The sequence below is a fragment of the Tupaia chinensis genome, unplaced genomic scaffold, assembly GCF_000334495.1.
Source record: "Tupaia chinensis unplaced genomic scaffold, TupChi_1.0 Scaffold000066_1, whole genome shotgun sequence".
In the NCBI taxonomy this organism is placed as follows: Eukaryota; Metazoa; Chordata; class Mammalia; order Scandentia; family Tupaiidae; genus Tupaia; species Tupaia belangeri.
The window spans coordinates 2,877,497-2,900,542 of record NW_006159525.1 but is presented as its reverse complement, the minus strand read 5'-3'; the positions used below and the strand labels follow the sequence as shown (position 1 = coordinate 2,900,542).

The 23,046-nt window shown below is 50.9% G+C and overlaps 2 protein-coding genes across 5 annotated transcripts in view; one reads left to right on the top strand and one right to left on the bottom strand.

Annotated features, from left to right (window-relative positions):
- The first annotated feature begins 644 nt into the window (after positions 1-644).
- Positions 645-17,658, top strand: MIMS2 (mitochondrial inner membrane scaffold 2). Its single transcript, XM_006141892.3, has 4 exons — positions 645-818; positions 11,760-11,935; positions 12,076-12,256; positions 16,060-17,658. The coding sequence occupies exons 1-4, from the start codon at positions 645-647 to the stop codon at positions 16,111-16,113; spliced, it is 585 nt and encodes a 194-aa protein (XP_006141954.2). The 3' UTR covers positions 16,114-17,658.
- AURKA (aurora kinase A) overlaps positions 14,981-23,046 on the bottom strand; it is an 18,004-nt gene continuing 9,938 nt past the window's right edge. For 3 of the 4 annotated variants that reach the window (XM_027766340.1, XM_027766337.1, XM_027766338.1), the window contains exons 7-11: positions 21,428-21,576; positions 18,196-18,370; positions 17,978-18,060; positions 17,680-17,835; positions 14,981-15,666 (exon numbers count right to left, since the gene is read on the bottom strand). In XM_027766340.1, coding sequence (XP_027622141.1) covers positions 17,736-17,835; positions 17,978-18,060; positions 18,196-18,370; positions 21,428-21,576 — 507 coding nt within the window. In that variant the 3' untranslated portion in view covers positions 14,981-15,666; positions 17,680-17,735. Of the gene's footprint in view, positions 15,667-17,679; positions 17,836-17,906; positions 18,061-18,195; positions 18,371-21,427; positions 21,577-23,046 lie in introns of all 4 variants that reach the window. The other variant, XM_027766341.1, reaches the window with a different exon arrangement.

Below are 23,046 nucleotides of genomic sequence, written 5' to 3'. Positions count from 1 at the left end.
CGTTAGTATGTCCCTTCCCTTACTTTCCTTTACGTATCTATCTATACATTTCTCGGGTTTCACCCATTTCTCTAGGAGGAAAGCTCACGGGCTGAGGCGCTAGACCACAGAATAAAACACCTCGTCACCTACACCAAGTGGTTAGTTTGGAAGGCCAAGACCCCTACAAAGACCGGCGAAGACTCACCTGGAAGGGGAGAAAAAGCGGGTCGCGCCAGGAGGGGCGGGGCCGCAGGCACACGCCTCTGGCCCCGCCCACCCGCGCCGGGCCCGGACCCCAGCCCCGCCCACCCCACCCGGGCCCCCGCTTCGGTGGGCGGGATTACCAGGCGGAGCCGAGGGGAAGGGGCGTGGATTTGGGCCCGCCCCCTCGGCGGTTGGCTTGGACTCGGGCCCCGCCCACTCGCTGATTCAAGGGCGGGGCTGGTGGGCGGGGCCTAGGGACGCGCGCACACGCGGCCCGGCCCCGCCTACTCCGAGGTTAGCTCGGCCTCTGGCACCGCCCCCCGCGCGCGGGCGGCGGCTAAAGGGGCGGAACCGGCGGGCGGAGCCGGAGGGACGCGCGCGGTTCCAGCTCCGCCCACGCTGCTCTGGCCTCTGCTCCTCCAGTCTCCTGTGCGGACCCGAGCGCCTCGTCACGCACCATGGCGGGGCAGCTGGGGCGGCTCGGGCCTGGGGGGCGGACCGGGCCTCGCGCCACCTGGCTCCTGGGCGCCGCTGCCCCCTGCGCCCCACCGCCCCTGGCCCTGGCCCTGCTCCGGCCCAGGCCAGACCCCCGGCTGCTGCGCACCGCCCACGGCAACTGCCGTGGCCGCCAGGTAAGCTCCTCGTTCCCACCCTGATTCCGGGGAGAGCACCCCATACACGGTCCCGGAGAGCCGTACCAGGGCGGGCCTTCGCCGCAAGGACAGCTTTGCACTTGCAGCTGCTCGAGACCGAGGACCTCCGGGATCCCGAGGCTCCAAATTCCTACAAGCCCAGGAAGCGATCCTCCAGTTGACAACTGGAGAAACTGAGGCTCAGGGAGGTACGGTGCTCTGACCAAGGTCACACGGTTTATGGTGGAGCCCAAGTTGTCCAGAGCGTCGCCAGGACCATGGTGTAGGCGAGAGAAATGGAGTTGGGGCCCGGACTTGGGAACTTGATCTTCAGTTTCATTCCCTTTTGTTGTCACCTGCTGGGATGAGGAGAAACCCTCCCGGGTACCGCTGAATCTGACACCTCCCAAGGCACACTGCTGCTCACTGGAAGAGCAAGCTTCTTTGGCAAGCTCTACTGCGGATTGTTTATGATGTTTCATTCTGGTTGTCTTCCATGGGTGCAAGTGAAAACGCGTTTCCTTTCAGAACAGTTAACATAACTATCAAGGGGGGGTGTTGTTTTCTTTTTTTTTTTTAAGTTTTTGCTAGAGGGTGCCTGTGGTTGCTAGAGAGAGAGAGAAGGAAAGGGAGGAATTGCCCTCCAGGGGGGATGGCCGCTCTGCAGTCCCTTTTCCTCCCTCTCTTGAGATTTTGGGCACTCACGTTCACATGCTTGTCGTGTTTTTCAAGCAGCTGGGTCAGGACCTCAAACCACCAAGTGGCCATGTGGGGTCCGGCTGCCTTAAACTCCACACCATTGTCTGGTCCCGGTTTTTTGTTTTTATTTTTGTTTTAAGTGGGTCTCTTTAAAGAAAAGCAGTAGCAAGTAGCGGAGTCTGCAGATGTGGGTGTGACAAGCTGGGACCCGAAAACAGCATAGCCATGTGAGCACCCCCAACCATGGAGTCCCCTTGCCTGGGTGTAGATCCACCCCTCCGTTCACCAGCCTGTGGCCTCAGATGCAGCACCAAGGCCTCTGAACCTGTTTGCTGAGCTTTCAGAGGGCTAAAAATAGCACTTCCGGTTAGAGTTTGGGGGATAGCTCCAGGAGCTGACGTGGGTGCCCAGGGTGCCATGTCTCCAGTCAGTGCTTCCGAGTCTGTGGTTCGGCAAGTGGCAGAACAGGAGCTGACCCGTGCCCTTACCATGCCTCCCACACAGATGAACACGTTCCCTCCTTGCACTCTCTCCCATGGGCAAGTGGCATGTACAAGAGGGGGTGGGGTCTTAAAAAATGCATGTTATGGAAAACTATGCATGGATTTCAAACCTTTTGTAGCACCAAAACAAACTCATACTTGAATTGCATCTTTGTGTGAGCTTTTCAAAGTCCCTTGTAGGTCCTGTTGGCAAATTCCAAACATAGTTTGGGGTCCTCATGAGTCTAGAACTCTGCATACGCCAGGCTGCCTCCTAGTGATTCTTCATGGCTCAACTCAGCTGCCCCTTCCCCCAGGAGGCCTTCCCTGACCACTATGATGCCTTAGATCCTTCCACTGTGCCCCCTACCCTAGCCCCATGGCTGTGGATCTTCCCTGCACTTACTGAAATTCTCTACTGACGTGCCTGTCCTGTCAGCCTTGACCCTAGCCCAGGCCCTGGACTGGCAGGAGTGTGTGTCAAGTATGACGCGTGGTCTCAGCCTTCCTGGGTTCCTGTCTGTGCTCACCAGCTGTGACCTTGATCAAATCCTCTCACTGTGCTGTGTGGTTGGTTTCCTCATCTGTGAGATGAAATGTTAATCATCCAAACTGTGTGGATTATGAGTGCAAAGGGACGTAGTGTTCTTACCTGGTTTCTGGAACCCCCTAAACTAGGGTTAGCAACTGTTAGACGCACAGTAAAATTAGACAGTCACGGGGGCCCGGGCCTATGAGCTGACCTCGTTTCTTTTGCGCTCTGATAAACAGGCGGAATCCAGGTAGGCTCAGAATCTCCCAGGAGGTTAGTACAGAAGATACTCACCCCCCTGAGAAGACTCTTCCCGGGCAGGGCCTGGGAGCAAGTGGAGGGAGACCCACCTGTGGCCAGAGCCCAGCACCTTGCCTGCCTGCAGGAGCACGGTGCCCAGCCAGGGTCTCCAGATGTGCAAGGCAGTGCATTAAGTTCCTGAGACACACCCACCTCTGTCTTCAGGGCCCTCACCGCAGTGGGGAGGGGGAGGTGAAACACTCACTGTGACTCAGGTCATGTAGCCAGCCTGCCTACACCACTCGCCACTACCAGGAGGGACGGGTCTCTCAAACAGTGTCCTCTCTCCACCACTTTGGGTGCAAATGCTGCCTTTGCAGGAAGACCTCGGATGACCTGTTTAAGTCTGTAGTCTCCCTAGCACCCTCTTCTATTTGGTGTTTCTCCATGACACTGCTCACCTCTGCTAGCCCTGACTGGCTCTTACTTTTCTGCTTATTGTCCCTGTCCTCCCATATGACCATAGGCCCCTCGGGTAGCAGGGTGGTTACTTTTGTCCAGTCTCCATCCCCTATGTGGAACAGAGCCTGGTAAAGTTGTTAAGAGCGTGGGACTAAGGGGACCAGCAGTTAGCATAATGGCTGTGTCGCTGGACTCCCATGTAGTCGACCGCGGTTTGAGTCCTGGACCCGGTGGCTTAAACTCATGCCGGACGCGTGTGCGTGCATGCCCAAGATCCCGAGAGGAGAATGGAGGAGAAGGGATTGCGGCGTGGCCATCCCCCCAGGGCATTATTTCTTGCTTTCTGTCTCTCTGTCTCTGTCTTTCTGGAGAGCACACACGCCTTGTAGCAAAAACCTCTCCAAAAAAAAATCAAACAAAAAGAGCATGGGGCTGGCAGGTGGCGTGGTTGGCGCTAGACTCTCACATGGCTCATCTCAGCCTGAGTCCTGGACCTGGTGGCCTGCTTTCTCAATTTCCCTTTCTCTCTATATCTCGCTGATCAAATTAAAAAATAATAATAACAGGGAACTAGTAGTTAGCATAATGGCTATATCACTGGATTCCCACGTAGTCGACCGCCGTTCGCATCCCGGACCCGGTGGCTTAAAACTCATGCCGGGCACATGTGCGTGCGTGCCGAAGATCCTAAGCAAGTGGAGGAGAAGGGATTGCGGCGTGGCCATTCCCCCTGGGGGGTGATTTCTCACTTTCTGTCTCTATGTCTCTCTCTGTCTGGCAAGCGCACGCGCCCTATAGCGAAAACCTCTCCAAAAAATAATAATAATAACAAATAAAATAAATAATCTTTAAATATATAGACATATGAAGAGCAAAGGCCTTGAATCAGGTCAACAGCTTTGGTCCCAGCTCTGACGGCTAGTCCCTGTGTGATCCTCAGAGAGGAAATCAACCTTTCTGGGCTTTGAGGATCCCCTTCTGTTAAGTGAGGGCAGTGGAGCCCACCTTGCAGCGCTGTGAAGATGTTATGCATTATGTTTTCCAGAACTTAGAAGGTGCATGGTACAAAGTAACAGCACATTGTTTCATATTGGTGTTTACCAAGTGGGTGAAAACAGGTGCGCTCCAGACAATGTGACGATGCAGGGTTCAGGTCCCTGGCTCCTTCCGACCTTCCTGCACTGCTCTCTTTGGACTTTAATAAGTACTGGGAAGGGCACAGGAGCATCACACACTCACACAGACGTGTGAGAGCACAGCACCTGCGAGTGTACACTGCCGTCACGTGCATCCGGCGGTACCTCACACATCATCGGTGTGGAAGGCAGATTTCTGTTTCTCAGAGAAATCAGCATTTCCCATTGCTTGCCAGTCACGCCCTCACAAATTCCTTTGTTTTAGCTTCTTTATTCTCCTCCAGTGTTAGGAGGAGACCTGCCTGGCTCTTCGTGCCTAAAAATGTTCCTTCCCACCAGGATGAAGGAGGAAACTGCCCACGCACCTTGGTGTCCTCTGGAATGCCGGGCAGTAACTGAGCTGCCCGCTCCAGGACGCGACCCGTCATGTCTGAGTGTTCTGTCCCCGCCATGGTCACACAGTAGCTCAAGTCTAGCTGCCTTTCATTTTTCTTTTCAAGCCTAAAGACCTTTTGCCAAAAGAAGGGACATAAAGGAAAGGGCCCAGCGGAGTCAGGGGGCGTGGAGTGTGGTCGGCCAAGTGTGAAGGTGGGAGGTCGCAGAAGCTGTCTGCGTCATCAGCCTCAGGACAGCGTCTGGCAGGGTCTGTGGACTGTCATCGTATCAGCACTTGCCAGCCTGCGAGGGTTCATTTCTGTTTCATGCATTCAAAGCAGCACACAGAAGTCACAGCTAAACCTTGTTCGTCCCCAACCATGTGGCCTTAACCCTTCGTTCCCTGGGACTCAAGCAGCCTTCAGTGAAACTGAGATTTACTTTCAGCGCTTCTGGGTGGGATTGGGTTTTTGTTCATCCCAGTACCAACGACAGTTTGGGAACAAAGGAGATGCTGTTTTATTTGAGGAAAAGTGGTCAAGAAGACATCCTAACGAACAGACCTGAGTTTTGTACAGACTTGCCCAGAGGAGAGGCGAGCGTGTGGCTGCTGGTGGTAACTGAACCTCATGGGGGATTCTGGGTGAGTTTTAATCCAAGGCTGAATTCTGACCCTTCCTCCCCAGACCTGGAACCTGGGCCTGCGCAAGGGTGAGCCCCTCGGGGACAAGCGCAGGGGCTGCCTCCGTGGCCTCCTTATCACCCACTGCGGCTTATCTCCCCAGCACAGGCTGCCGGTCGGTCCTGCTCTGATGCTCATCAGCACGACCCGCTGAGAGGGCGTCAGGGACAGCAGCTGCAGGACAACGGTCTCAAGAGGGAGTGAAGTGTGTGCTCACAACTTACCCAGCAAAGCACATTTTAAAATTTGTACTTGGGGGACCAGCAGTTAGCGTAATGGCTATGTCGCTGAACTCCCACGTAGCCGACCACAGTTCAAGTCCTGGACCCAGTGGCTTAAACTCACACCAGGCACGTGTGCATGTGTGCCCAAGATCCCAAGAGCAGAATGGAGGAGAAGGGATTGTGGCGTGGCCATCTCCCCTGGGGGGTGATTTCTCGCTTTCTATCTCTGTCTCTCTAAAGAGCGCATGCACCCTATAGTAAACACCTCTCCAAAAAAAAAAAAAAAAGAAAGAATTTGTACTTGGAATCTGAGTAGAATCAAATTCTGCTTTATAAAAAGGGATGAGGGGAGGGATACATACCACCCACATCACGAGTGGTCCTGAGAACTTGGTGCTGAGTGGAAGAAGGCAGATGCAGATGTGGGTACCTCCGGTGACATGAACTGTTCGGAGGGGCACATCTAGGGACGAGGAGGATTGGCGTTCCTCCCCCCAGCGAGGGCGGACACGGGGCGTAGGGAGTAGCCACCACTGGGGGGGAGAATGCACCGAAGGTGGATGGTGATGAGGGTCGGCCAGCTGTGAGCTGTGCAAACCACTGAGCCACGTACAACAGTGAGCCCTACAGCTGGTAAGCGGCGTGTCAATACATTGCAGTCGCCAAGATGGGTGGCCCCTTTCTGGAAGGGGGAAGAAACACGAAGAGCAGTTAGTCTGAACCAGGGCCTGCTCCAGAGGACACAGCGAGGGAGAGGTGGACCCGTCCCTGTCCCCGTCCCCGTCCCCATGGAGTCTATGTTCTCAGTGACTGCATAAGGGTGGCGGTGAAGGGGAACATCTGTGTGTTTTTTCCAGACACTTAAAAACACGTAGAGAAGGGACGGGCTATGAAATCAAACACCGGGTCACGGGGTCCAGAGACTATGTTCTGATGGTCAGTAAGGCTTAAGAGTTCATGAAAGGTTTGAGACCCCAACGCCCTCAGGATCGAGTGTTATTTCTTTTCTTTTCTTTTGCAGAGGGTTTTTTTGTTTTGTTTGTTTGTTTTTGCTACAGGGCATGTGCACTTGCCAGAAAGACAGAGACAGAGAGACAGAAAGCAAGAAATCACCCCCCAGGGGGGATGGCCACGCCACAGCCCCTTCTCCCCCATTCTCATTTCGGGATCTTGGGCACACCCGCCTGGCGTGCGTTAAGCCACCACGTCCGGGACTCGAACCACCGTCAACTACAAGCGAGTCCAGTGACATACCCATTACACCAACTGCTGGTCCCAGGGATTGAGTGTTATTTCATAAGACCCCTCATGAGCCCGTGACACGGAGTTCTCTGTCGCTCCCATTTTGACAGTGGGAGGCAGGTGCAGAGCTGACTGGCTGCCGGGACTGGGGACTGGGCTGGTCACTGCCAGACCACACGGCCTCGGTAATCTCCACAGGTGCCTTCTTGTCCTGCAGTGACGATTCCTAAAGGAAGACACTTTTCCAGAACTTCCAGACTCTGGAGGGGGAGGAGGGAAATCTGTCACCAGCCTCCAGCAATAGCTCGCCTGTCCTGGGAGCCCTGAGCTGGCCCTGTCCCCACCAGAAGGCCCTGCCAAGAGCTCTGGTCCTTTCTGATCAGCAAGCCCCGCCCACCTTTCAGCTGCTGAGGCAGTCCGGCAGATGGGAGTGCGCCGGACAGATGGTGGGGCCCACAGACCCTTCCAGGGAGGCCGATGGCCTTGACAGCCCCTGCCACCACCCACCTTTGACACCTGGCCCGACCATTCAGTGATGCCACAGTCGCCTTTCATCCAGACCCTTCCTCCCCAGACCTGGAACCTGGGCCTGCGCAAGGGTGAGCCCCTCGGGGACAAGCGCAGGGGCTGCCTCCGTGGCCTCCTTATCACCCACTGCGGCTTATCTCCCCAGCACAGGCTGCCGGTCGGTCCTGCTCTGATGCTCATCAGCACGACCCGCTGAGAGGGCGTCAGGGACAGCAGCTGCAGGACAACGGTCTCAAGAGGGAGTGAAGTGTGTGCTCACAACTTACCCAGCAAAGCACATTTTAAAATTTGTACTTGGGGGACCAGCAGTTAGCGTAATGGCTATGTCGCTGAACTCCCACGTAGCCGACCACAGTTCAAGTCCTGGACCCAGTGGCTTAAACTCACACCAGGCACGTGTGCATGTGTGCCCAAGATCCCAAGAGCAGAATGGAGGAGAAGGGATTGTGGCGTGGCCATCTCCCCTGGGGGGTGATTTCTCGCTTTCTATCTCTGTCTCTCTAAAGAGCGCATGCACCCTATAGTAAACACCTCTCCAAAAAAAAAAAAAAAGAAAGAATTTGTACTTGGAATCTGAGTAGAATCAAATTCTGCTTTATAAAAAGGGATGAGGGGAGGGATACATACCACCCACATCACGAGTGGTCCTGAGAACTTGGTGCTGAGTGGAAGAAGGCAGATGCAGATGTGGGTACCTCCGGTGACATGAACTGTTCGGAGGGGCACATCTAGGGACGAGGAGGATTGGCGTTCCTCCCCCCAGCGAGGGCGGACACGGGGCGTAGGGAGTAGCCACCACTGGGGGGGAGAATGCACCGAAGGTGGATGGTGATGAGGGTCGGCCAGCTGTGAGCTGTGCAAACCACTGAGCCACGTACAACAGTGAGCCCTACAGCTGGTAAGCGGCGTGTCAATACATTGCAGTCGCCAAGATGGGTGGCCCCTTTCTGGAAGGGGGAAGAAACACGAAGAGCAGTTAGTCTGAACCAGGGCCTGCTCCAGAGGACACAGCGAGGGAGAGGTGGACCCGTCCCTGTCCCCGTCCCCGTCCCCATGGAGTCTATGTTCTCAGTGACTGCATAAGGGTGGCGGTGAAGGGGAACATCTGTGTGTTTTTTCCAGACACTTAAAAACACGTAGAGAAGGGACGGGCTATGAAATCAAACACCGGGTCACGGGGTCCAGAGACTATGTTCTGATGGTCAGTAAGGCTTAAGAGTTCATGAAAGGTTTGAGACCCCAACGCCCTCAGGATCGAGTGTTATTTCTTTTCTTTTCTTTTGCAGAGGGTTTTTTTGTTTTGTTTGTTTGTTTTTGCTACAGGGCATGTGCACTTGCCAGAAAGACAGAGACAGAGAGACAGAAAGCAAGAAATCACCCCCCAGGGGGGATGGCCACGCCACAGCCCCTTCTCCCCCATTCTCATTTCGGGATCTTGGGCACACCCGCCTGGCGTGCGTTAAGCCACCACGTCCGGGACTCGAACCACCGTCAACTACAAGCGAGTCCAGTGACATACCCATTACACCAACTGCTGGTCCCAGGGATTGAGTGTTATTTCATAAGACCCCTCATGAGCCCGTGACACGGAGTTCTCTGTCGCTCCCATTTTGACAGTGGGAGGCAGGTGCAGAGCTGACTGGCTGCCGGGACTGGGGACTGGGCTGGTCACTGCCAGACCACACGGCCTCGGTAATCTCCACAGGTGCCTTCTTGTCCTGCAGTGACGATTCCTAAAGGAAGACACTTTTCCAGAACTTCCAGACTCTGGAGGGGGAGGAGGGAAATCTGTCACCAGCCTCCAGCAATAGCTCGCCTGTCCTGGGAGCCCTGAGCTGGCCCTGTCCCCACCAGAAGGCCCTGCCAAGAGCTCTGGTCCTTTCTGATCAGCAAGCCCCGCCCACCTTTCAGCTGCTGAGGCAGTCCGGCAGATGGGAGTGCGCCGGACAGATGGTGGGGCCCACAGACCCTTCCAGGGAGGCCGATGGCCTTGACAGCCCCTGCCACCACCCACCTTTGACACCTGGCCCGACCATTCAGTGATGCCACAGTCGCCTTTCAGCCAGCCCAGCTGTCTCAGCCGAGGGCCCTTCTCTTTACAGCCTCTCTCTAGCAAAAGGCCTTTAGCAAACAAAGAGAAATGAAAAGGCAGCCATACTCAGCCACTGTGAGACGGGTGGGCACCAAACACTCGGGCACCACAGCCATGTCCTGGTTTAACAAGGGCAGCCCAGAAGGCCTCTTTGAGATGATGTTTGAGAAATGCCTGCAGGTGGCAGTGGAGGGTGGGCAGCTGCAGCTGGGGGGCAGAGGAGGGCCTCCCGGAGGAGGTGACTTTTGTGTTTCCATCTGAGATTTGGGAAATGGGGGGGATCCACACACAAACTGCAGGCAGGAGAGGGGCAGCCTGGAGACTATGCCCAGAGGCTGGACAGGTGAGCAGGGCCTGCCGGGAACCCTGGCTGCTGGCCGTAGAATCACCCGGGGAACTGCTGGCAATCCCCAGTGTGGAGGCCTTACCCCAGACCTAGAAGGTCAGAGGCTTGGCACCCCGGCAGAAGTACCAATGGAACAGCTCTCTGGGCCCGCCTCAGTGGCGTTGCAGTGGTGCTGAGGCCATCCGGAAGTCCTCGGTTTTCAGCACGCATCTCCCTGTGCGTGTGTGTGCCCACGGTGCTGGCTGGCCCAGGCTAGCTGGATCACAGGGTTTCGGTACCCTGTCGGGCGCCTTTCTCCCTCGTGGAAGAAACACGTAACTTTTTATAAGAAAAGCTCTCTAGACACTTGCCACTCGATGTGATGCACACCCCACAGCAATTGGGACCTGTGTGCAGTGTGCAATGCAGCATCTCGGCATCGCCCCGGACACGCTCAGCCAGAACCCCTGCTCCGTGCAGGCTCCACAGCAAGCGGGGCAGCCAGGGGCGGGGGGTGCCTCGTGGTGCCGTGGGGCTGCCGGGTGGGGCTGCCGCTCTGTGCGGGACTGCCTGGCCCCTGTATTATTTGGTTCCCATTCTGGGGAGTCCCGACTCTGTCCTGGGGATCCTGGGCTATCCTGGTCCTTCCTTCTGCTTTGAAACACACCCACAGGAGGCACAGACCGGACCACCGGGAAGAAGTGAAGCCATCCAGCCGCAGAGCTGTAACCAGCCTGCCTGGGGCCAGGTGCGCACCACCTGCCGGGAACTCTGAGGACTGGGCTAAAGAAACCTTTCTATTAGTATGGAAGGAGATGGAGACGGGGTTTTTGGTTTGGTTTTTTCCTGATCTGTGTGTTGGTTTCTGTTCCTGGCTGTGTAGGTACTCAGTAGACGTTAACAGATGCCCGTGCAGAGAATTTTCTGTACCAGCCCTGGTCAGTGTACTTTCTAGGCAGTGGTCCTCCCTCCCTCTGTTTCCGACCTCCCGTGTGATCTTGATTCCAGAAGGAGCTCTGACAGTGTTTGCCCCAGGCCGCTGTGCACACGCTGGCCTTTCCTGTGGCACACGGCACAGCTGTTACACGCTCAGGTCGTGGGCTCAGGTGGCCGAGGTTCCAAGCTCCGTGACTCTGGGTCAGTACTTGGAGCACGCCAAGCCATGCTGTTCCTGGGTGAAGTGCAGGAACAAAAGTATGTGCTCCAGAAGGTCGTGAAGAGGATGCGTGGAGACAGCAGGTAGAGAGGGAGCCGCAGGGCTGCGGGCTCAGAGACGGCACAGACGGGGTGTCACTGCACCCCTGAGCCAAGCACCCCAGTGTTCCCGTCACTGCTGCCGCTGAGCAGATGAGCGTGAACCTGGCGGCTGAAACAATGTCCGTTTGTTATCTTCCAGTTCTGGAGGTCAGGAGGCCGAAGTGGGTCCTACCGGACAAGAGTCCAGGTGTCCGCAGGACTGCTTCATTCTGGAGTCTCTAGGGCAGGGCCCCTTTCCTGTGCTTTCCAGTTTCTCGAGGCCACCTCATTCCTTGGCTCAGGGTTCCCTCCATGAGGAGCGGATCGGCTTCAGACCCCTGGCTCAGCTGGCACCGTGCCTCTTCTTTCCACTTAGACCCGTATGCATATTGGTCCCACCCAGCTAATCCAGGATAATTTCCCCACCTCAAGATTCCTAACTTCATCACCTGCGAGGTCCCTTGTACCTACAAGCAGCATGCTCACAGGTTCGGGGCTCTGGGCCCATCCTCCTGCCCACCACGCCTAGTTTCTGCCTTTTGTCGCACTCGGGGAGTAACTGGGCTGCATCCTCAGCTCACCAAGTAAGAAAGAAGATGGGGGTCAGACCCTGTGCAAGTGAAGGCAGCCACGCCCACCAGCCTCCCGCTCCAGCCCTCCTACTCCCCTCCCTGCTTTGCACACAGGACCCCGGCAAAACCGTGGGGACGGCGGGCAGCGGCGTCTGCAGCACAGAGGAGCAGAAGCCAAGCAAGTCCCAGCAGCTGAGAAAGGTGTTTCAAGAATACGGTGCTGTTGGGGTGTCACTGCACATTGGAATCTCATTAATCTCCTTGGGCATATTTTACATGGTTGTTTCAAGGTAAGATTTTGAATAGTAATATGTACCTGTTGTGTACTGTTCTGTGAGATGCCAGGTGACAGGAGCTTTTCTTCTTTCTGTGAAATGTCATCCCGTGCTGTAGTAATTGTGTTCTTTGTCTCCCCCACCCCTCCCCTCAGCGGTGTGGACATGTCCGCCATCCTGCTCAAACTCGGATTTAAAGAGTCGCTGGTACAGTCAAAGATGGCCGCAGGCACGAGCACCTTCGTGGTGGCCTATGCAATCCACAAGCTGTTCGCCCCCGTGAGGATCAGCATTACCTTAGTCTCCGTGCCACTGATTGTCCGGTATTTTCGGAAGGTGGGATTTTTTAAACCTCCAGCTGCAAAACCTTGATGAACTCTCCAGGTGTGGGCACCAAAAACCTGTTCCTTCTAAATTACACGATGTGGACTGGTTTTAGGGTTTAGGTTTGGGGGGAGGGCAGGGAGTATATTGCTTTGTTCTCATGGATAAATTTTATCTTTGCCAGCAAAAATCAGATTTTTGAATAACTAGTTTTTTGGGGGTATTTTTGCTATATAAATTTTGTTAATGCTATTCACTAGGGCTTATCTATATAACCTAAAATGTCAGCAAGACATCACAGTGAATGAGCATCTCGAAACAAAACAGCCTTCAGAACACTCCTCCTGGAAGATCACCAGGGAGGGGCCCTCAGCAAAAGCCCAAAAGGGTCCAGTGCTTGAGTTCTTACGAATCAGTGATTGATTTTAAGTTAATCGCTGGTTTTTAAATCTAGTTTTAAAAATTCTCTTTCCGCTGCTATTTGTTGTCAGCTACCTGCAGTTTAATATGCAATATTGGCAAAATAGCTGCCAGTACCGCAATTAATAAGGCAAGACGTAACCATATGTAATCATAATCGAAATGAGCAGCCACCACTTGACACTACTGCACCTGTTTAGGGGGGAGGGCGTATTCTGGGTGTGTTTCACTGCTCCCCAAACACCCTTGAGTCAGAACACTATGGGCTCAGGGGGTTTTACTGAAATTTCATTAGAGCAGGCCAGGGTAGCTTGCTTTTAGGTAAAAGGTGGAAACTCTGTCCAGTAGTATCGGCTCCTGAAACACCCACTCCACAGAGGGATCTGGGCACCACGCAATGAGAAGACCACCTTAGTTTTTCCTAGACAATCTCTGCTCAGTTCTCTCAAACTTCAGACATTCCAGAACTGCTAAAATGTTCACACTATACCACCATGTTTTGGTTCAAATTATGTTTAAAAGTATCTTTTAACCACTTCCTAAAAAGGAAATTAGTTGTCCTTACGGTAAAGGGCAGGCGCTGTGAAGTGATACGTGCGGGGGAGCGAGGGGGGACAGGCATGGCTAAGAGCCTGCCAGGCCAGCTCACCCAGCAAAGGGCATGTGTTGGAAGATGAGTTAAATAGACATTTAAGCGCACACACCCACAGAGATTCCTCAAGCGAGTCAGGAGCAGATGACTGGAGAAGGAATTCCATCCTGAGTTATTTGGCATTGTGGAAGACCCCTCAGGGCCGTGGCCGATACATGGTGACCTTACTCTGGGGATCCAGTTCAGCAGTCTGCACTGCCTCTCGGTGAAGGGAGTTGCATTTATCTGACTCCTGATTCCTGTCTTTAAAAGTGACTTCTGTGACAATCAGAAAATTAAAGGAACTAGTAACTGACCACATTGGTTTTACTGAGATCTGGCTGCTGACCATTCACCAGTTGGCCCATAGTTACCCACAGTCAGTCCATTAACGCACTCGACACTTGAAAGAATCTTAATGGAACAAGTTCTCTACTTGCAAAATCCTCAGTGAACCGTTGTTTCTTCTTAAAGCGAGTGGCCCATTGCCAGGCAGGCTCTACTGATTTAAAGAACCGCCTCTCCTGGATCTAATGCCAGGGCGTCTCCTCAGCCCAGGGAGGTGCCTGATACATGCTCAGTGACTCCTTGTGTGGGATGGACAGGGCATTTCCTTCTCTTGTATCTCCACAGTGGCCGTTGGCTTCGAGCCCCTAATCACCTTCTCTACCAACCTCCCATTCAGATCCCTGGTGAAGGCCCACGCAAAAAGTGCCGAGCCCGGGTCCTCCTGTGGGCTTCCGTCTCAGACCTCGTGTTAGGAATAATGGGAGTGGACCAGGACAAGCAATAAACTACCCCTACCAAATAGCCACATGGCTATTTTCTAAGCCCCAACCCCACTCCACTCCCGTGAGCAAACCTAAGAATAACTGGAGAGAATAAGGTGCAAGGATCAGGGAATTGTGTCGGTTCACCAGCAAGATGTACAGAATGCTTGTGTTTACATTTTTATGGAACTAGGGGAATAAAAGTAATCTATTTTTAAAGTGGAAGCCATTGTTCACCTGTATTTTTTTTTAATATGACAAAGTGAGCAGCTCAAATTGTGAAGCAAATAAACATCTGTGTAACGTGTGTGTACTCTCGTTCTGGTGAGCCGTACTTGCCGTGGATTATGGGATGCAGCCTGTGTGACTGGTGTGTTAATGCGCGACCACAATGAGCTGCTTCTTTGCTGGTGTGGGATGGTCTGGGCAAACGTCCCAAGCTTAGCTGGTATCACTGGTGAAGTTACTCACGTTAGCTGTAGCTGGGGTGGACGGACATGAAATCCCACTCTGGCAACGTCAACCTGGCTCAGTGCAAGACTGGGGACCAGGAGCACCAAACCACCGACCACTGTAGTTTAACTCCATCATGAGTCTTTTAAAGTTCAAAGACTTTTGTCACTTAGACCGGAAGTCTACGTTGGTCACTTCCTTACATGAAAACTTACCTGTGTAGTCTCTGGCACTGAACTGGTCATGGGAGCCACTTTGCAAGTTCGAAGGTCGGCACTTTGTACCTTCCCTTCATCACTGTCAAGTTCACAGTATCTTTGGTTACCTGACAGATGACTGCTGGCAGCTATAAACCAATACGTAGGTTTACCGGTGAGGCACACACTCAGCCTGCGACCAGAAGGCTAGACTGCTCCTCTCAAGGCCCTTGCTCACTTCTAGGCCAACGGCAAACAGGTGGAGAGAAGCACCCACGTACTCCAGGTAGATATATGTATTTATTCGTGTATTTAAAGTTTACACACATGCTGTAACTCCAATGTAAGAAAATCAGCTCAACATGTAGGAATGGCTGAGACCCACGTCTCTCCTGCATCCCAACAAGTCCGAGGTGGAGGTAGAGCACACGTTCCTATTTGACAAAGTCTCACACAGGAGTAGTTCAGGACTAGAAACCCAGGCAGGATTAACAGGCAGACACAGAGCATTCTTGAGGGGATGCCATGGAAGGACATATACAAGTCTATACAAAAATCTTTATTTTAACATTTAAAAGAATCACATTCATTTCAACAGCTTTGCCAGGCTTAGCCACCCAATAAGTTACACACACACCTGGGTACTTGGAAAGGTATTGCACAGCTCGTAAGTGATCAAGTTGGGGCACAGTGGTCACTTTCTCCACAATCAGACTCCAGGCTTGTCTCCAGCAATGTCCCCTTGCCTGGCACAGGCTGTGGAGGCAGCTACAGTCGGACCTGGCCTCCCCATCAAGACGCCAGTTTCCCTTCAGTGTCCTGTTCATCGACATGGAGCTCCAAGGAGGGAGGAAGAGGCACAGCCCGCCCAGTAAGACAAACCCCACTGCGAGGCGCGCTCTAGATGAAAGGCCCGTGGTCAACAGCAAAACGGATCTCGGTAGCGTGTTCCTGACAGATTACACAGCAGCCCTGGCTCCGGGATTCCTCCCAGGCATGATTCCTAATTAAGACTGTTTGCTGGTTGATTCTTTGCCTTTTTGGCAATTTGGTTTTGATGAATTGGCTGTGATCCAGGGGTGTTCGAGAACTTCTCTGAGAGTTGGCCTCTGGCTGGGATTGTGCCGTAAGAGTCTGGAAATGAGGTCTCTGGCTCCCTCCGTGACAAAATCAGGGAAGGTATACTCAACCTGGAGTAAGTAAGGGACAGAATGTCACAATGCATGGCTTAGACCAAAAGATTCAAATATTCAGATCTCGACCTAGTTTGGGCTGTGAGGAAAGAATTCTGACAGCATGCAGGGGCCCTTCCAGGCTCATCTTACCCTTGATATTCTCTTGTAGGTCTCCTGGTATGTGTTTGTCTCAAAAGGAGGCTTTCCAACCAGAAATTCATAGCAAAGGACTCCAAGACTCCAGAGATCCACCTTCTCATCATGCATCCGGCCTTCGATCATCTCAGGGGGCAGGTAGTCCAGGGTGCCACAGAGGGTGGTTCTCCTAAAAGTAAAGGCTCAGCTTGACACGCTTGTTTTCTGATTCAAGCAACTGCCAAAAATCACTGACAATTGCATTAGCACTGAGTGCTCCCAGGCCACTTCCTGTGTATGGAGCAGGTTCTAGTATACACCCCAACGCAGAGATAACAGAAGAGATTGAGGGAGTTGTATAAGGTCATACAGCTAGTAACCAAGTTTTACACCAAATCTGTCAAACTCCAGAACTCCCCTGAACTGTCTAGAATTGAAGCATCACAATTAATATATGAGTGCATATGTTCTCTGAACTCATGCAGAACTCTGTCAAAATGATAGGGATTTATTTTTATGAGGGGACTTCAAAAAGTTTGTGGAAATATTAAAGTATGAGTTTATTTTGGTGCAATTAATCCATGCATAGTTTTCTCATCCCATGAGATTTTTAAAGAGATATGCTAAGGAGCTTCAGAGCCAAGTAGCATCGAAGACAGGGAACTAGCCCAGCTTAGGTGATGCGCTGTATAACGTACGGACTGCAGAGCTGGAAGCCACACAACTGACCAGGGGCCCAGATCCCCAGGTTAGCCTGAAAATATACCAGGCACATGCACAGATGCCTGCAGTCCAACTGGAGGGCTAAGGACAGGGGACTGGCATCAGGAGACTGCTGGTGTGGTGCTCTTCCAGAAAAAAAGAAACTAGAAGTCGCCCACTGTGAAAGTACTAGGGTTTAGCTTACTGCTAAGTTTTGCCTTCTGATAGGTCATCGGTACAAGAGAGATACAGAAGTTTTGAAGGTGGCCTTTGAAATAGTCTTCCTAAAAACATTCCATCTGAATCTCACCTTTTCCAGCCTTTAGACCTAAATTCCAGCTCTTAGAGATACTGGGAATAAAGGTCCAAGATAAGCCACAGCGCGATCAGAAAAACTCATTTAAAATGTGTGTGTGGGAGGGCAAGGACTGTTCTACCCTAAGACCATCAAATATAACGTGGACTTTGGTGGGTGGGATGTGGTTCTAAAAACCAGCCAGAACATTTTGTGGGCAACGGGGCAAATCCGAACATGGCCTAAGCAGTGGCTATTAATGCTGTGAATTTCCATGGGAGCAGAAATGGCCGCAGTGGTACAGTCTCCCTGTTCCAGGAGAAGCACACTGTGGTCTTAGGGATGAAGCATCATGATGTTCACAGCTTATTTTCAAACATTCACCCAGAAAGTAGATGCAGCCAATAGGGCAAAATGCTGAGAAACACTGAACATGGGCACTTGGGAGGCAGGTGGCCCGCCAGCCCCAACTCAGTTTCTGTCCGATTAGATTCTTATCACAAAGATTGGCATAAGCTAGGCATGGCAGGCTGCAGGCCATGCAGGCCCCATTGCTTTGTACCAGTTCTCTGCCACTGTGACACTGGACACTGTGGCAGCACTGGGACCTCACCGCCAAGCCTAGTGCCTAGTGAGCACCCACGTTTATTCGAAGTCCTGACAGATTACACAGCAGCCCTGGCTCTGGGATTCCTCCCAGGCATGATTCCTAATTAAGACTGTTTGCTGGTTGATTCTTTGCCTTTTTGGCAATTTGGTTTTGATGAATTGGCTGTGATCCAGGGGTGTTCGAGAACTTCTCTGAGAGTTGGCCTCTGGCTGGGGTTGTGCCGTAAGAGTCTGGAAATGAGGGCCTTAAGACTGTTTGCTGGTTCATTCTTTGCCTTTTTGGCAATTTGGTTTTGATGAATTGGCTGTGATCCAGGGGTGTTCGAGAACTTCTCTGAGAGTTGGCCTCTGGCTGGGATTGTGCCGTAAGAGTCTGGAAATGAGGTCTCTGGCTCCCTCCGTGACAAAATCAGGGAAGGTATACTCAACCTGGAGTAAGTAAGGGACAGAATGTCACAATGCATGGCTTAGACCAAAAGATTCAAATATTCAGATCTCGACCTAGTTTGGGCTGTGAGGAAAGAATTCTGACAGCATGCAGGGGCCCTTCCAGGCTCATCTTACCCTTGATATTCTCTTGTAGGTCTCCTGGTATGTGTTTGTCTCAAAAGGAGGCTTTCCAACCAGAAATTCATAGCAAAGGACTCCAAGACTCCAGAGATCCACCTTCTCATCATGCATCCGGCATTCGATCATCTCAGGGGGCAGGTAGTCCAGGGTGCCACAGAGGGTGGTTCTCCTAAAAGTAAAGGCTCAGCTTGACACGCTTGTTTTCTGATTCAAGCAACTGCCAAAAATCACTGACAATTGCATTAGCACTGAGTGCTCCCAGGCCACTTCCTGTGTATGGAGCAGGTTCTAGTATACACCCCAACGCAGAGATAACAGAAGAGATTGAGGGAGTTGTATAAGGTCATACAGCTAGTAACCAAGTTTTACACCAAATCTGTCAAACTCCAGAACTCCCCTGAACTGTCTAGAATTGAAGCATCACAATTAATATATGAGTGCATATGTTCTCTGAACTCATGCAGAACTCTGTCAAAATGATAGGGATTTATTTTTATGAGGGGACTTCAAAAAGTTTGTGGAAATATTAAAGTATGAGTTTATTTTGGTGCAATTAATCCATGCATAGTTTTCTCATCCCATGAGATTTTTAAAGAGATATGCTAAGGAGCTTCAGAGCCAAGTAGCATCGAAGACAGGGAACTAGCCCAGCTTAGGTGATGCGCTGTATAACGTACGGACTGCAGAGCTGGAAGCCACACAACTGACCAGGGGCCCAGATCCCCAGGTTAGCCTGAAAATATACCAGGCACATGCACAGATGCCTGCAGTCCAACTGGAGGGCTAAGGACAGGGGACTGGCATCAGGAGACTGCTGGTGTGGTGCTCTTCCAGAAAAAAAGAAACTAGAAGTCGCCCACTGTGAAAGTACTAGGGTTTAGCTTACTGCTAAGTTTTGCCTTCTGATAGGTCATCGGTACAAGAGAGATACAGAAGTTTTGAAGGTGGCCTTTGAAATAGTCTTCCTAAAAACATTCCATCTGAATCTCACCTTTTCCAGCCTTTAGACCTAAATTCCAGCTCTTAGAGATACTGGGAATAAAGGTCCAAGATAAGCCACAGCGCGATCAGAAAAACTCATTTAAAATGTGTGTGTGGGAGGGCAAGGACTGTTCTACCCTAAGACCATCAAATATAACGTGGACTTTGGTGGGTGGGATGTGGTTCTAAAAACCAGCCAGAACATTTTGTGGGCAACGGGGCAAATCCGAACATGGCCTAAGCAGTGGCTATTAATGCTGTGAATTTCCATGGGAGCAGAAATGGCCGCAGTGGTACAGTCTCCCTGTTCCAGGAGAAGCACACTGTGGTCTTAGGGATGAAGCATCATGATGTTCACAGCTTATTTTCAAACATTCACCCAGAAAGTAGATGCAGCCAATAGGGCAAAATGCTGAGAAACACTGAACATGGGCACTTGGGAGGCAGGTGGCCCGCCAGCCCCAACTCAGTTTCTGTCCGATTAGATTCTTATCACAAAGATTGGCATAAGCTAGGCATGGCAGGCTGCAGGCCATGCAGGCCCCATTGCTTTGTACCAGTTCTCTGCCACTGTGACACTGGACACTGTGGCAGCACTGGGACCTCACCGCCAAGCCTAGTGCCTAGTGAGCACCCACGTTTATTCGAAGAAGTGTTACCTGGACTAAGGAGCTGCCTTTTCGGATACCTGACTGCTCATCACCCCCAAAACAAGGAGCCAGACTAAATCAGGGAGTTCCCAGATATGGAGACAATCACCAGGAAGCTGTCATGGTTAACATTTGGGATGTGAGGCCAAGTGACTGTCGACATTTACGAAAATGACCTCTTCGGAAAATGCCGCTTTTCTCTTGATGACACCACTGGATGGGTTAAGGTCCAGCTTAACCCTGCGACCCCAGGAAGACTACAGTCATCTAGTGTTGTCTCACTAAGTGACAACTAATGATACTCAAGTTTAAAAAGACTGCAACCACAGATTTGACCCATTTAGAAGTGACATTTAACAAAAACAAAAGGTTCCCTCCAACATGTTGTCTATTTTAGGCTACACAATTATTTGAGCTGGTTTTACTTTTAAAAATCATCTGGCTATAATTTTTTCCCCCACAAACCTGACAAACCTAATCAGTAGATTTATGCTTTAAAATGCCCCAAATTACAGGTATACCAAATTAAATTTAGAACAATAGAGACTATGTTAGCTTGTGTTTGGAAAGTTTGCCTAAGATTTAAATAGTTTCATTAGCTTGATATCTCTGATTCAGTTTGAAGAGTAGTCAGGAAAAGGGAACCAGTGGGTGGCATGGTGATTAAAGCGCTGGACACTTCCACATGGCCAACCACAGTTCAAGTCCCGGACCTGGTGGCTATTTTCTCACCTTCTCTCTCTCTGGTCAAATTAAAAATAAATCAGTGGGGACCAGCAGTTGGCGTAATGGCTAGGTCACTGGACTCCCCCATAGTCGACCGTGGTTAGAGTCCCAGACCCAGTGGCTTAAACTCATGCTGGGCACATGTGTGTACATGCCCAAGATCCCGAGAGGAGAAAGGACTACGGCGTGGAGAGGCGGAAGGACTGCCGGGTGGCCCTCCCCCGGGGGGGGGGGGTGATTTCTTGCTTTCTGTCTCTCTCTGTCTTTCTGGCGAGTACACGCACCCTATAACAAAAATCTCTCCAAAATAAATAAATAAATAAATAAAATGAATGAATAAATAAAATAAAAAATTATTTGAAAAAAAAAAAAATAGTAGTCAGGAAAGGACTCCTCCTACTCCCGACAAAAGCAGACCAGAAAATCTAACGACCACCTCAAAACTCTCCAGACCAATGCGGTCTCCAAAGTTCCCTGAAACGCTGTGAGCTCAACCCCAGATATCAGCGTACCCTGTCCCCCAAACTATCTCCCCCTCTCCTTGCCCAGGAAGCAGCTAGTCTCCATCTCCCAGTAAGAAGAGTGCCTTCTCTACACACCTGCATCGCACCTTGTCGTACACGTGTCAGATCTGACTATCCGCCCCCTCATCAGCCTTTACGGACAGAAGAGCTTTAACCCTAGGCCTAGAACATACACAGCCCAAATAGTTGCAGAATAAAATCACCTTACGATACTAGTTTATTGTCAGGCCTAAATTACTCCAAAGTATCTCTAGGCCAGAAATCTATGCTTACAAATTTATATTTTTAGCTCATCAGTCCCTGGGGCTTTTGCCAAACCAAACTTCTACCTCTGCTGTTACATACCTGGAGGATGGCGCGTGCACTGACCATCCAAAATCTGCGATCTTAAGTTCTCCTGTCGATCCCAGAAGCAGGTTCTCTGGTTTAATGTCTCTATGAATAACTCTCTTCGAATGACAGTAAGACAGGGCATTTGCCAACTCTGTGATATACTATTCAAAAAAAAAAAAAAAAGGCTGTTTTAGATCTTATAAAATACATGTTAACATCAGACATCTCTCCATAAAGGAAACCTAACATAGATTTTAAGATAATTTGCAGAAATGACGTACCAGTCCACAAAAAATGACTGAACCAACTTGTAGTGGTAAGTTATCTCTGTACTAATATGGCACTATGATGCTGAAAGACGCTGTAACTACACCCACACACGGCAACTTCCAGCCCCACAGCAGCGAATCCGATGATGCTAAAGAACTAGTACAAATTAGGGATTCCGGTGTGTTAACAATGCCTTTTTTAAAAAAAAATTAACAAAAAAAAATTTAAACCTTTAAAGTCGCAGCCGATTCCACTGTTAAACCAAGATCATCCAACAACAGAATGACTTCTTTGAAGCTAAATGTTTACTGCATGAATACCAGGAGAATTAGGGGCCAGACAATGGCATACCCATAAAGGATATAAAACAGTACATTCTGCAAGGCTGGCCATGTGAGAAGAGCCCAGGCTCCTGCCCAGAGACCTAGCTGAGTACATGAGGTGTGTGAGTGCCCATGACCTGGGACCGGCTGAGGCTCGGAGTAGATCCAGGCATCAAGACCCTGTTGGGGGTACTGTCTGTCTCTCTCACTCATGTTAGGGATAAATGAATAAGCTTTAAAAAAGAATCAGGAAAAAAGATCATCCTAAAGAATAAACAAATTAAAAGTGGTTACGCTGTTATATTAAACAGCATGTTAAATTTGGGGTAAACTAATTCATCATTCAGCAGTATACAAAATCAGTCCTGTTCATTTTTTTTTCCCCTCAAGTTAGTCGGTCTTGCCTTGAACTGGCGACCTTCCCATATGGGTCTGCTTTGTAGAACGTCACAGTTCTACCCTGCACCACCATCCAGCCCCTGCTTTGCTAATATTTTTGTTTTGTTGTTTCCTTAGCTAATATTTAAAATTCAAATAAAGCAGGTCTATTTCTACTGATGAGACGGGCAAACATTTAAGATTTGGTACAAAATAGGCAGGGACTTCAAAAAGGTCGTGGAAAAATAGAAGTATGAATTTATTTTTGTGTAAAAAGATTTTGACATCCACACCTAGTCTTAATACACACTTCCCATAAAGGATTTTTAGAATCCTTATAGTATATGGTCACCGCAGAGCCAAGACCAGAGGTTCAGTCACCAAAAATGGTGTGGTTATCATTTGATGAAAATAAAAACAGCAGCATTGCAAGGTCATTTAAATCAAGGCTGAAAAGAAAACTAGTGCACGCACTACCCAGAGGTCTCCACCAAGGCACAAAACGAGTTGGAGTAACCACCATGCAGTAAGCCCACCACCTAGCAACTAAACAGGAGGCAGCCCAAATGAAGACTCTTCACCATCTTAAGTTTATTTTCAAAAATAAAAAGGATCAGGACCAGCAGATAGCGTAATGGCTATGTTGCTCGACTTCCACAC